Raw genomic sequence first — 13,652 nt, forward strand, 5'->3', positions numbered from 1 at the left:
GAAGATAAAAAGGCGTTTGGTTGAAGCTTCAGGTTTGGTGGTGAAGGTCCACTCCAGTGTGATGTTCTGGTTCTCCTCTGCCTGATAGGAGCTCTGAGTCACATTCACTACAAATGTTCCTGCTGAGGAGACAGAGAGGGAAAGTGAGGAGCAGACAGACTTTCTTCTTCTTTGTGGATAATAAAGTGAAGGAGTAAACTAACCAGAGACACAGGAGGTCAGGCTGAGGAGCAGCAGGATGCTGCAGATCATCTTCTCCCTGTGAGAGGAGACAGAGGTGAAGAGTCACACACACATGAGCTCAAAGTTCACACATTACAGGTGTCATGTGACACATATTTATCTGTTAAATTAGAATAATAGATCAGTTGTGAGATGTGTGCATGCAGGTAATGTGATGAAATGCAGGTGAATAAGATGAAAGTAACTAAGAAACAAAAGCAACTAAACCAAACAAAGACAGTGACTGTGGCGGAGAGAGAGAGAGAGAGAGAGGGAGAGAGAAGGAGAGAGAGAGAGAGAGAGAGAGAGGGAGAGAGAGAGAGAGAGAGAGAGAGAGGGAGAGAGGGAGAGAGAGAGGGAGAGAGAGCACTAAATCTGGGGGAAATGATCTTGCTGCATGGAGAGAAAATTTCACTTCACAAGATTCATTACATTAAGATTATTAAATCTAGAAATAAGCATGTTGAACGCTTAAAGTAAGAAATTGACTCTTAAAACAAGATAGATTATCTAACACTTCTAAAGAACCAAATAATCATCAGGTCACTCTGCTCGGGCCAGTTCATTGCTGGTTGCAGCTTTAATTTATCTTGTTTTAAGAGTTAATTTCTTATTTTAAGTGTTCAACATGCTTATTTCTAGATTTAGTCATCTTAATTTAAGAAATCTTGTGAAGGTAAATTATCTGTCCATGCAGCAAGATCATTTCCCTCAGACTTACTGTTTTTATCTGGTTTTTAGACCAAACACCTTTTTTGCAGTGCACAGCTGAGACAGAGGAAACATGACACATACTTATTACAATGAGCAAAGATACAGCAGTGTGTTTCTGACACTAGATGGCGCCAGTTTTCAACTGAGAAAGAGGAAATATGAAGCTGGAGGACGGTGACTCAAAGCTGCAGACTATAAACGGACTGACTTCTTCAACATGAACTCACTTTCTACAGACGGTTTAGAGGCAGATCTCAATTCTTCTACCTTGTGTAACTTCCCATTAGATCATATCTTTAATATAAATGTTGTATAAAATATGAGACAAATCTAGACTCAGCTTGTATCCATTCTCCATGATCTGTGTTTGTTATTCTACATGACAGAGCAGCCTGTTAAACATATACTCGGTCTAAAAAAAGATATTGGCATCAGCTCCCCCTCTCCCTCAGGCTGCAGCAGCTCTGCTCTCTCAGTTTCCTCTCTGGTTATGAAGTGAACTTCCTCGTCAGTTTTTGTTCCCAGTTCGACTTAAAGTCACCAAATCTTTCTGCAGCGACATTAAACATCATAAACTAGAGACAGCTGCAGTTTTCAGAGCAGTGCATGATGGGAAGGTTATTTCTCTGTGACAGAGAGAGATCCGGAGCTGAAGGGAGACATGCAGGAAAGGACTCGGAGCCGGATCCGATCCCGGACCGCCGGCTTACAAGGACGAAGCCTCATGTGGTCTGAGCTTTAATAATTCAGGGAGATAAAACAGTAACAAACATTGAGTGTGATTCTCAGTTTGTCTTGTATTTCTGTCAACATCAGCTGTTGAACTTTTAGCTCATTGACCAACACTTGAACTCATTCTCTGCTTACTAAATACACTCAGACTGGTTCTTTTTTATTAATGAGATATCTTAATTTAAACCTCCTCCAGGGTTTGATCTTAAAGCTTTGTTGTCAACATCAGTTTAAAGCCTTTTTTCTTGTAGGAAGAAATAAACAAATCATTCAGTTCAACAGTCAGTTAGTGCAGCAAATTAATTTAATAAAATCCTTCAGCAGCTCAAAAATGATGCAGAATTGAAAAGAAACATTTTTAATTATTTGAGTTTGTTTAAAAAAATACAAATTTTCCAACAACTTTGGATTTGACACTAAAAGTTTTTATTTATCACTTTATAGAAACACATAAACATCAATTCACCAGTTGAGGAAGCAGAGAGTCTCTAAACATGTCAGCAGCTGGAACAGAGGCTGCAAGAAAACACAAAACAACCAGACATCTAAAACGCTGATGTAATTCACTTCTCACAGTATTTACTCTGCTCATCAGCCAGGAAAACAAGTCTGAGCCCGACTGCCAGGTGAAATCCCAGTCACGTTCAGTCAAAATGTGCAACAGAGTGGCCTGTTGTGCAGGTATAAGGCACAGATTAACTTTCTGCAGCTTGACATTCAAGTATTGGCAGTGTGGAAAATTATGGTGCACAGTTTAGTTGTCAGGTCCCCCATCCTTATAACAACAGTAAAACAAGGAGGAAGAAGTTATGAGAGGAACATTTGATGCTGATGTGATTCACTTTTCACTGTTAGAATGTGTTTGCTCTGCTCGCAGCTCAGCAGGCAGCCACTGACTGCTACTGGCAGCCTGCCAGCCTTTTCAAGGTTTAGGCAGTTAGTCTGCAGCAAACCTTAACCACACAGGATGCGTTGGCAAACAACCCTGTAACTACACCGGTCCAACGAAATGAATGGCCACGACTCACACAGATGTCTCAAAGCTTTATTTTCATCTGGTGTATCTTCAGCAGACACCGTGAAAACTACAATAAATAAAGACATACAAGTTTGAAAACACATGCAACTCCCCCTCACTGTTAATTATCATTGTAAACATATAAACAGAAAGTTACAGTGTGCGCCACTTGGACCACATGTAGAATTGTTGCTCTACTGCTCTGACCCATAATGCAACTGAACCATAACAAAACTGACCCGGCCTCACATTTCCACCTCACATTTCCCACAGTGCCAACAAATCAGACCCTTATATTTCACAATAAAAGTCCCTCAAAAGAAAATACATTTAACCAAACATTTTATAAGACATATTAATAAACCATCTCATTTATTGTATTTTAATCACCTTTTAATAACCTTAGGAACCTGAATGACCATGAATATGTATAAAACAAAAACAAGCACATATAAACTGTTTCAGAGACAGTTACACTCCCACCAAATTACTATTATTTATGATGATCTTTATGTTTGAATAAATCTAGTAATTTCCAGAACTAATTAGTGGGTATCTGTAACTCTCAGATTAAATCTGATACTTTGAACTCTCTGATCAGGTAGGTGTTATTTCCACTGAACTCATTGTACTTGTTCTCTACAAGTACAACTACTTTATGAATAGGACGTTCAAGAATGGATGTGGCATTAACTCGTTGACCATCCTTATTGAGCCTTCGATTTCCTATCTGTAAAGTCACCTTTCTCACTAGTCCATCTTCATCTTCACAAACATTTAGTAGTTTCCACACATTGCGAGGAATCTCCTCCTCCTTTACAATGACAATATCTCTATTGATCAGCTCTAACTTATTGTTTTTTTTTTTGTTTTTTTGTATTTGAAAACTGATTCTGAATCTAGAATAAAGTGATTTTGAGGAAATATCACCGTGTTTAAGCTTTGTTTTGGTATGTTTTTCTACCGGAAGGTAAAACTTCAACAATAATGTACAATTTCTTTCTATGATAAATTACGGATTTTTGGCGATTTTGTCATGATTTCTCTCGTCTGGTCTGGAAGCATCAAAGTTGTTGTTATTGATATCTGCTGATGTGTTCTGACTTACAGTTTGATGATCTGCCAGACAACTATTCTGTCCATGGTAGAACATTTAATTTGTTCAAGTTGTTGGTTAAAATGTTTCCTCTACTTCACCTGGTGGACTGTAACTTTTATCAAATCCACCTCTGAAGCAGACATCTTGTTTTTTTACACAGAAAGTAACAGAAAGAAAGAGTGAACAGAGCTGCTGCTGTCAGTCCCAGTCCACAGTAGAGGAGCATCCTTCCTCCACTCTCTGGTTGTGCTCCACTTCCTGTTGGAGGAGGATCTGTTCCCTGACTTGGTGTGTTTGGTGTCTCAGGAGTGATGGCTCCAGTTTATCATGTGGAGTTTAACCTCTGGAGCCGTCTCGTGAAAGCAAAGTGTGGTGTCAGGAAACATGTTTCAGCAGGAGGAACCCTGAGGAACCTGCAGGCTGCTGTCACACTATGAACCATTTCATGTAACTTTACACTTTTACTCCACTACATTTAGCTGACAGCTTTAGTTACTTTGAGGTCAAAATTTAACATGAAAAACATGATCAATATAAAGTCATTTTGCATTTTTATATACATTTAACCACATTAACTGGATATTAATATATACAAATAAAAATAAAAATACCTGGACAACACAAACATTCTTCTTCCATAAATACACCAGTAATTATAATAAAACAACAATATTTGGAATATATAAAACAATCTTTCTGCATATTTACTGCAGTAAAGTAATCTGATTACTTCTTCCACCACTAACATGAATATAATAAATATCACTATGAGTTCCTTTAAAAACACATTGTGGCTCCATGATAACAGGCTCCATGCAACAGAACATGAGCATCAAAAACTTCCTCATGTTGTTGTTAAAACATAAAGAAAAGCTGTCAGATTGATTCAAGTGTTGAAATGTCTCTTTACTGAGAGAATAAAACACATTATTATCTGTTAAATATCACCACATACTAAATCTTTACAGCAGGATTCATATAATTAAAATAGAAAATATATTCTTACATTGCCTTGTGTTGAAGTTTGCACGTCCTCTGGTCCGAGTTCAGAATTCTTAAAACAATAAAACACTGAGGAAGAAGTTATCAGAGGATCATTTCATGCTGGAGTGATTCACTTCTGACAGTACTTCTGACAGTGCTTAAAATTGCCCAATTATTGTCTGTTGATACATATTAGAGCATAATAGCGCCAGAAATGACAGAAAAACATATTTCATGGAATGTTGAAAAAAAATGGGGGGGGGGGGGGGGGGCTTTACTATTACATGTTGTTTTTTGTCAAAAATGGTCATATTTCATAATGACGAAAAATGCTTAAAATGACTTTGTTATAGTCTGTTGATACATGTAACAGGGTGGCTTTGTCATAAATCACAAAAAACCCACCATATTTTGGGATCTACAAAATTTTACAAAAAAGTCATACTATAGCATGTCTCATTTTTTTGTGAAAATTCATAGAAATGTTAAATGTCCTGATACTCTCAAAAATGGTCTTATTATAGTCTGTTGGTACATGTAGTGGGTTGGATTTCCAGATTAACAGAAAAACAAAAATAATCATTTATCATAAGTTGAAAAAGTAAAAAAAATTGGTCATTCTGTTGTTTTTCCAAAAATGCATAAAAGAGATTTAAAATAGCTTGTTGGTCGTACTAAATGTATAATACGTCCAAAACTACTGTAAAATAGGACAGTTATAGCTCAGTGAGGTTTGAATCTTATGAATTTTGAGTCTTGTAAAATTCATAGTAAACTGTCTCATTAAAAAGTCATTTTACATACTTTTGGATTGATTGATTGATTGATTGATTGATGCTTCATTCATCCACATGGAAAAATTCAGATCTATAAGCTCCTGCATTGATCTGTCAGAACCAACCAGTGGGGCTGTTTGACTTCTTACTGTCCATGTTCAGCCTCAAAACTCACTGCAGCTCATAAGGATCAAACCTACAACCTTCTGTCTCCCTGAGTGATCTCCTCTGACACCCAGCTGCTGCTTTTGGTCCTATTTGACTTCTTCATTGTAGTGTTAGACTTTAAAAACTAACTTTCTGTCATGAGGTTTGAACCAACAACCTTCTGTCTTCTAGTCAGTCTGCTATCACACTGAGCTGACACACCTCAATACTTCGTTGGTCATAGTAAGAGCCTAAACGTCCAAAATTATATAAAATACAAACAAAATTCTTGTATGTCCAACAAAACAAAAAAAAGCATTTTAATAGTACGTATTTTTTGGTCAAAAATTGTGTTTTTTTTAAATGCCTAAAAATGCTTAAAATAACTTTATTATAGTCTGTTGATACAAATTAGAGCATAGTTTGTCCAAAAGTGACAGAAAAACACCATATTATGGGATCTCGAAAAATTGGACCCAAAAAAAAGTCATACATGTCATTTTTCGACAAAAATTGTCAAATTTTAAAATGCCTAAAAATGCTTATAATATCATATCATATCATATCATGTCATTTGTCAAAAAAAACACAATTTTATTGGATGTCCAAAAATTGGATAAAAAAGTAATATGTCTATGCCTAAAAATGCTTAAATTACTTTATGATAGTCTTTTGATACATATTAGAGTGTAGTTTGTACAGAAATGTCAGAAAAACACCACATCATGGGATGTCCAAATATTAAAAATAAAACAAAAAAACTAGTAGTTTGATTACAGTTGACTGCTCCCCAACACTGATTATTCTATTGTTCACAGCTCAGCAGGGCAATGAGAAGGCTTCATAAAATGAAAAAAAAAAAAAGAATTCTGAAATTTAGAAAGTATGCATAATGCATTTTTTAGCCCCATGGAGCTCTTACATCCACATGTGGATTTATTCTGAGTCCTCCTCAAATGTGAGACAGTGAAGACGCCTAGTGGTCATTTTCTTCTACTGCATGTTCATTTCATACAGACAGCAGTCCAACTCTGATCTAGTCACCTGTAATGACAAACTCCAGAGTTGTTTTAATGTCAGTAGTGTTCAATATTCATATGTAGTATTTTGTGTTGCTGCGTGTTACACCAGTATGAGTCTAGGGTAAAGGGAATGTAACACGACGCCGGTGTACTCAGGCAAATACAGATATTTATTGATTAACAGCAAAATTAACAAAAAGTAACAAAAGGAGAACCTTCTTCAGGCTAATAAAGTGATACTAAGTGAGGCAATGAACAAAGGGCGGTGGGTGGCGCCAACTCATAAAACAAACAAACTGTTCAAAAACACAATAAACAAAAGAACTCTGGCTATCTACGCTGATTTCTACACGAACAAAAGTACATAAGTGCAACCACCCATAAACTAGTGAGCCTAACAAATGGAATAATCTAAGTGTGGTGCGAAGAAATGTGGAAAAGAAAAACTAAACCTAATGCCCAATAAACAGTAACAATTCGAGTGCCTCGATTTCTATACACACACTGGCTCTCAAATGCCTTTTACAACGAGAGACACTTAACACAAGGCCATACAAAGACAAAGAAGGGGCGTCCACAGCCGCACGAACTGCTCTTAAGGCTGAGCTGTAGGCAGGTGCGGCAGGTGATTGGACGCCAGACCAATAGAGCGGAAGAGGGCGGAGCCAGGGGAACACTGCGACCTGCTGCCGGCATTTGGAGGAGGCGTTACCCAGCGGGGATTCCCTCTGACGGAGCCATTGACGTATGCTGCGGTCCTGAGGCACAAACAGAGCAAAACACACACAACGTACCCCAAGGACGTAACACTGCGTAAAAAATATTCTCTCTACTTACATACTTTTCACCTTTCTTTTCCTCACAGCTGTATTCTGTGTTTAGCCCTAATTAGCACATATTAACATGCTAAAGTAAGATGGTAAAATGGTAATCCATATATCTGCTAAACATCAGAATGTTGTTATTGTGCTGTGATGAAAGTATGTCAAATGTTCAACTGCAGTGATGAGGAGGGGAACTTTAATCCGACTGCACAATGAGCAATCTATTTTTATTGAAGGCTTAAAACAATCTTATGATGTGGATATTAAAAAGAAAAAGGCTACTAATAATGCTCTAACAACTTTTTATTTTTCTAAAATAAACTAGCACACAGAGAAAGTTTCCCTGCCTTAGTCACACCACTAGGGTTTCTCCAGTGTGAACCCGTTGGTGAGTTTTAAGGTGAGAACTCTGAGTAAAGGTTTTCCCACATTGGTCACAAGGGTATGGCTTCTCTCCAGTGTGAATGCGTCGGTGGACTTCAAGATGACCCGGTTGAGCAAAGGACTTGTTACATTGGTCACAGCTGTATGGTTTCTCTCCAGTATGAACATGCTTGTGGACCCTCAAGGAACTCTGTGCAGCAAAGGACTTGTTACATTTGTCACAGCTGTATGGTTTCTCTCCAGTATGACCATTTGTGTGGGTCCTCCAGGCACTCTTTTGAGCAAAGGACTTGTTGCATTGGTCACAGCTGTAAGGTTTCTCTCCAGTATGGATGCGTTGGTGCATTCTCAGGTTTCGTATTTGACTGAAAGTGTTGCCACATTGGTCACAGCTGTAAGGTTTCTCTCCAGTATGGATGCGTTGATGCATTCTCAGGTTCTGCATCTCATTGAAAGTTTTGCCACATTGGTCACAGCTGTAAGGTCTCTCTCCAGTATGGATGCGGAAATGTACCTTTAAATATGCAGCTGTTTTGTAGGTTTTGTCACAGAGAAAACAGTGGCGACGTCTGAGTTCCTCTGTTTCTTCCTGTTTCAACAGACAGACAGAAAGAGAGACACGGTGGTGAGATGCCATGGTGGAGTAAGCAATCCAAAACCAAAAATAATACTTAGAGCACGTCTGTACAACATAACCCATAAGTATTGGCCATCATTTTTCTCTTTCTCACTTCTGGAGATGAAACACAACTTTTGATGAGGTAATTGTGCTGTTGAGAAATGCATTGAGGAAACTTTTAAAATTAAATTATCTGACTCCAACACGAAATCCTCACCTATTTCTCTGCCCCGATCGTTTGATGGGGAAGGATGAGCAGGAGACACCCGAGTCCTCAGTTTTACTTCATTTTATTACAATACGTCAAGAAATGTGCAGTTACAGAGTCTCTGGGTTCAATCTACACGTCCCTGACATCACATTAGGCTGGTCAGTTCATGAGGTCTGGACCAAGCTACTTTCCCTTTAACCTTTTTTATATCCTAAAAAATGTAGGTAGAACTCTCCAGAAGTCACCTCCTCGATCCGCTGATTTGTCAGTTTATTGCTTACGTGGACATGTCATGTCACCAAGCAGAGAAGACAGTTATCTTTCTGCTTCAGAGCATCATGTCCGTGACCTGACCTATTAACAAAACTTTCACACAACCTCCTGCCTAGATATGACTTGCAGAGATATTATTGGAGACACAGAATTTGCAATATCCATGTAAAATATAAAACAAAAAACATATATTTTTGTGATTATGGAATCTTACTCTAAGTAGGACAGAGGAAGTTTAAGCAGATGCAGTAAATGTATTTAGTTTAATCACAGTTTAAAAACAATATTAGCACATGATCCTTGTATCAAAGCATATTGCATGCACAGAGAGGACACACACACACACACACATAGTGAATTATGCATGCATAGGTAGTGACATTTGTCACACAGAGACAGACAACAGTGACAGAATAAGAGACAGAATAACAGATTATTCTAACAATGCTTAAAACTACCAGTTACCATCATTAATGTTCAAAACAACAACAAAGAGCAGCAGAATTCAAAATGAGCCTTAATTAAGAAAAACAAACCCCCCAAGAAAGGTCTGTATTCTTTCCTCCATCAAATCACACACAACATCGTCCAAGATGGCAGCACACGTCTACTTTTGTCTCTGACTGTGTCTGTTTGTTTTACTAATATGATTGAGTGACTGAATGTTTTTTATGTAAGTCATCTGCGAACATTATCATTCAAACATGTTTCCATTCATGACTTTTTTAAAAGTGAAGTAGTCGCTTACTTCCACGTTATCTCGGGACGACCTGGATCACCTCTCCTTGGACTATCGGAGCCTGTCGCCTCGCGGAGCTGAGAGGACACGCCGTTGATCTATCTAAAGGGTAGTGCATGGTCCTGCTGCTTTTTGCTGCTGTCCGGGGCTGGCTTCGGCTGTGTTTGGGATCCCCGCTGGTCCAGTTTATTAACTTTGTTTGGAGCGATGTACCGGATTGATTTCCTGTTTACATCTGACGACACGACACGTTTTGCCCTCAGTTGATCGGGTGGTCGGGAAACCACGGAACGGATTCCTGAGGACTCTCCCTGCACTAATGTGTGGCGTCGGTCGTATTGAGGCGAAATAGTTTTGGCTGCTTTTCTCCTCGTGTTTTTGGGATCTCAACATACAATGTCGCTGCTCGTGGCTGCCTTTTTCCTATTAATTTGGAGCGGCACCGGGGAAAACCCCCACGGGACCAAAAACTCCCGTCCAGTAAATTCTACTCCGGTTTTACCATGCCGGGGGACCAGCGCTGCTGGCAGTCCACTGGGCAGTTTGTCACCTATGACTCTTCTGCCCCCTGCATCTATGGACCTGACCCGTCTGGTCAGCCTGATGGCTTTACAAGACAACTTTACTATTCCTTCAAGTTGCCTTCGTGACTTTTTTATATTTGTAAAGATTAAAAAGGATCCTTTAAACAAATCTATAAGGTCTGATTATAGGTGTGTAATTGTTCTGTTGCTGCTGATTTCAGGGAATGTTCAACCTAACCCAGGCCCAGGCTCTACTGAGTCTGCTGTTATTTGTAACACCCCTGCTGAATTTAAAACAAGGTCTGGACTTGGTTTCATCCATTTAAATGTGCGCAGTATGATTGCAAAGATGGATATGATTCGTATCTGGGCTCATACAACTGATGCTGATGTCATTGTCATATCTGAAACTTGGCTAAACAAAGCAGTTTCAAACAAGGATATCAACATTGACGGCTATAATGTGTATAGGACTGACAGACCCAAAAAGGGTGGAGGGGTTGCAATCTATGTCAAATCTAAGTTTCATGTGAACATCCGTTTCTCTACATCAGTGAGTAAGCAATTTGAACTTCTGGCTCTTGACATGGAAATCTCAAAAACTCTCCACATCACTGTCGTCGGCTGCTATAGGCCACCTTCAGCTATCAGCTGCACCTTACCATCGTTAATGGAACTTTTATCTGGGTTGAAGTTCAATGAAATTGTCCTTATTGGTGACCTAAACTGGAACTGGCTGCTACCAGCATCAGACGATTTTAAAGCTTTTTGTGATTCGTTTAATTTATTTCAGATTGTTGACAGCCCTACTAGACCTAATATGAAATGTCCGGAAAAATCCTCTTTAATTGATCTTATTTTAACCAATGTTCCTCATAAATATTCTGCTGCTTCTGTTTTTGCCAATGACATCAGTGACCACTGTGTCATTGCAACTGTAAGAAACACAAAAGTTCCAAAAACTAAACCGCGTGTCATCATAAAGCGGGACAGGAAGCATTTTGTGGAGCAAGCATTTTTTCATGACCTGTTTCTATTTGACTGGGAGAAAATTAATGTCATTTCTGATGTTGAAAATGCCTGGAAATTCTTTTATGATGGTTTTATTGAAATTGTTAATAAGCACGCTCCTTTTAGGAAGTACAGAATAAAGGGCAGGGATAATGCATGGTTCACGCCAGAGTTATCCAATTTACTCCATGAGCGCAATGTGGCATGGTCTAAGGCCAGGAGTACTGGTCTTGGATCAGACTGGTTGCTCTTCAGGCAGCTGCGAAATGCAAGCACAGTAGCAACTAGAAAAGCCAAAGCTGATCATTTCCTCACTGAAACTTCTAATAACCTAAACAATCCGTTGAAATTCTGGAAAACCATTAAATCAATAACTGGAAATAAAAATGGTATTGAGCTACCTCCATGCATTGTCAAAGACTCTACCCAAATTTATGAAAAGGCTGACATGCTTTGCTGTTTTAATGAGCATTTTATTGCAGCTGGTTCACTTTTTAACTCTCAAAACACAGCTCAAGGCTCCTCTGCTTGCTCAGTTTGTAGTTGTCTTTTTGAGGGACAAGCTTTTACTTTTGGCGCTGTTACACACTCAGAGGTGCATAAGGCTCTGAAATGTTTAGACACAAAAAAATCAGCAGGTCCAGACCATCTTGAACCCTACTTTCTAAAGTTAGCTGCTGATTTTATTGCACCACCTTTAACTTATCTTTTTAATTTATCCCTGGAGACAAACGAAATTCCCCTTATTTGGAAGTCTGCCTTTGTTCTCCCACTGTTAAAAGGGGGGGACCCCACTGTGCTAAACAACTATAGGCCCATTTCCAAACTGTCTGTTCTGAATAAGATATTGGAATCCATTGTAAGCCAACAACTGAAGGAGTTTTTATCAACAAACAGTATTTTATCTGAATTTCAATCTGGTTTTAGGAAACAATATAGTACATCAACAGCTGCTTTAAAAGTGGTAAATGATTTTATTGAATTTTTAGACCACAAGCACCATTGTGCAGCCCTTTTTATTGACCTATCAAAGGCTTTCGATACTGTGGATCATGCCTTATTATTAGAAAGACTCTGCAGCATCGGTTTGTCTGATCAAGCTGTCGGTTGGTTTAAAAACTATCTATCAGATAGATCTCAGTGTGTGCGAGCAGAAGGTATTACTTCTAGCTTTCTTAATGTATCCAAGGGTGTGCCACAGGGATCGGTTCTAGGACCTTTATTATTTACTAATTACATAAATTGTCTGGATTGTAAAGCCCCAAACACAAATTTTCACTTTTATGCCGATGACACTGTGATATATTGCTCTGCGACTACCCCAAATCAGGCTCTCAGTCAGCTCCAAATTGCTTTTAACACTGTGCAACGTAGCCTGTGTGATTTAAAACTTGTTTTAAATGCTGAAAAGACAAAGCTCATGCTGTTCACAAAAGCTAAATCAAAGCCCTCGGACCTCCTTCCTATCACCACTTTGCAGGGCTCTGTCATTGAATCTGTGTCTCAATATAAATATCTGGGAATTATAATTGATGATGCTCTCTCTTTTAAACCTCATATCCAGCAGCTTTTGAAAAAACTAAAGATAAAATTAGGTTTTTACTTTAGAAACAAATCTTGTTTTTCTTTTGAAGCTAAAAAAAGACTTGTTGCTGCAACCTTTTTGTCTGTGTTGGATTATGGTGATGTTTTATATATGAATGCATCTTCAAAATGCCTACAATCTTTGGACACGGTCTACCATGGAGCACTGAGATTTGTTACTAATTTTAAAACCCTCACGCACCACTGCACTTTGTATGCTCGTGTTGGATGGTCTGCCCTGTCCACCCGCAGACTCCATCATTGGCATATCCTTATTTATAAAACCATCCTCGGTGTTCTTCCTACATACCTGCAGAAGTATGTAATTCAGAAAAGCACAGGAAAGTATCAGCTCCGCTCTGAGGACTTGTTTTTACTGACTGTGCCTAGAGTCCGTTCTGAACTGGGGAAAAGGGCATTTAGTTATGCTGCTCCTTTTTCATGGAACCAGCTGCAAAATGCGCTAAAACTGAAGGAGCTGGTTTCTCTAAACATGTTTAAGTCCTTACTTCATGATGTTGAAGCTGGCTCTTCTGTCTGTACATGCTTTGTTTGATGATGTTCTGACTGTGACTCTATTTTTATGTTCTCTGTTGTTTTTAAATGATTGTCTGTAACTAACTGTGCTGCTGCCTGTCTTGGCCAGGACTCTTTTGTAAAAGAGATTGTTAATCTCAATAAGACTTTCCTGGTTAAATAAAGGTTAAATAAAAAATAAATAAATAAAAATAAATCATCCTGATGCTCTCTGGTTCTTGTTCTCTGTTTT

At 38.7% G+C, this 13,652-nt stretch overlaps 1 protein-coding gene across 1 annotated transcript in view; it reads right to left on the reverse strand.

Annotated features, from left to right (window-relative positions):
- LOC131989529 (uncharacterized) overlaps positions 1 to 13,652 on the reverse strand; it is a 218,705-nt gene that overhangs the window by 98,288 nt on the left and 106,765 nt on the right. The window contains 1 exon segment of the mRNA XM_059354773.1: positions 7,900 to 8,432. Within this exon segment, the coding sequence (XP_059210756.1) occupies positions 7,900 to 8,432 (533 nt within the window).

This window comes from Centropristis striata, chromosome 17 (assembly GCF_030273125.1).
Source record: "Centropristis striata isolate RG_2023a ecotype Rhode Island chromosome 17, C.striata_1.0, whole genome shotgun sequence".
NCBI classification, from domain to species: Eukaryota; Metazoa; Chordata; class Actinopteri; order Perciformes; family Serranidae; genus Centropristis; species Centropristis striata.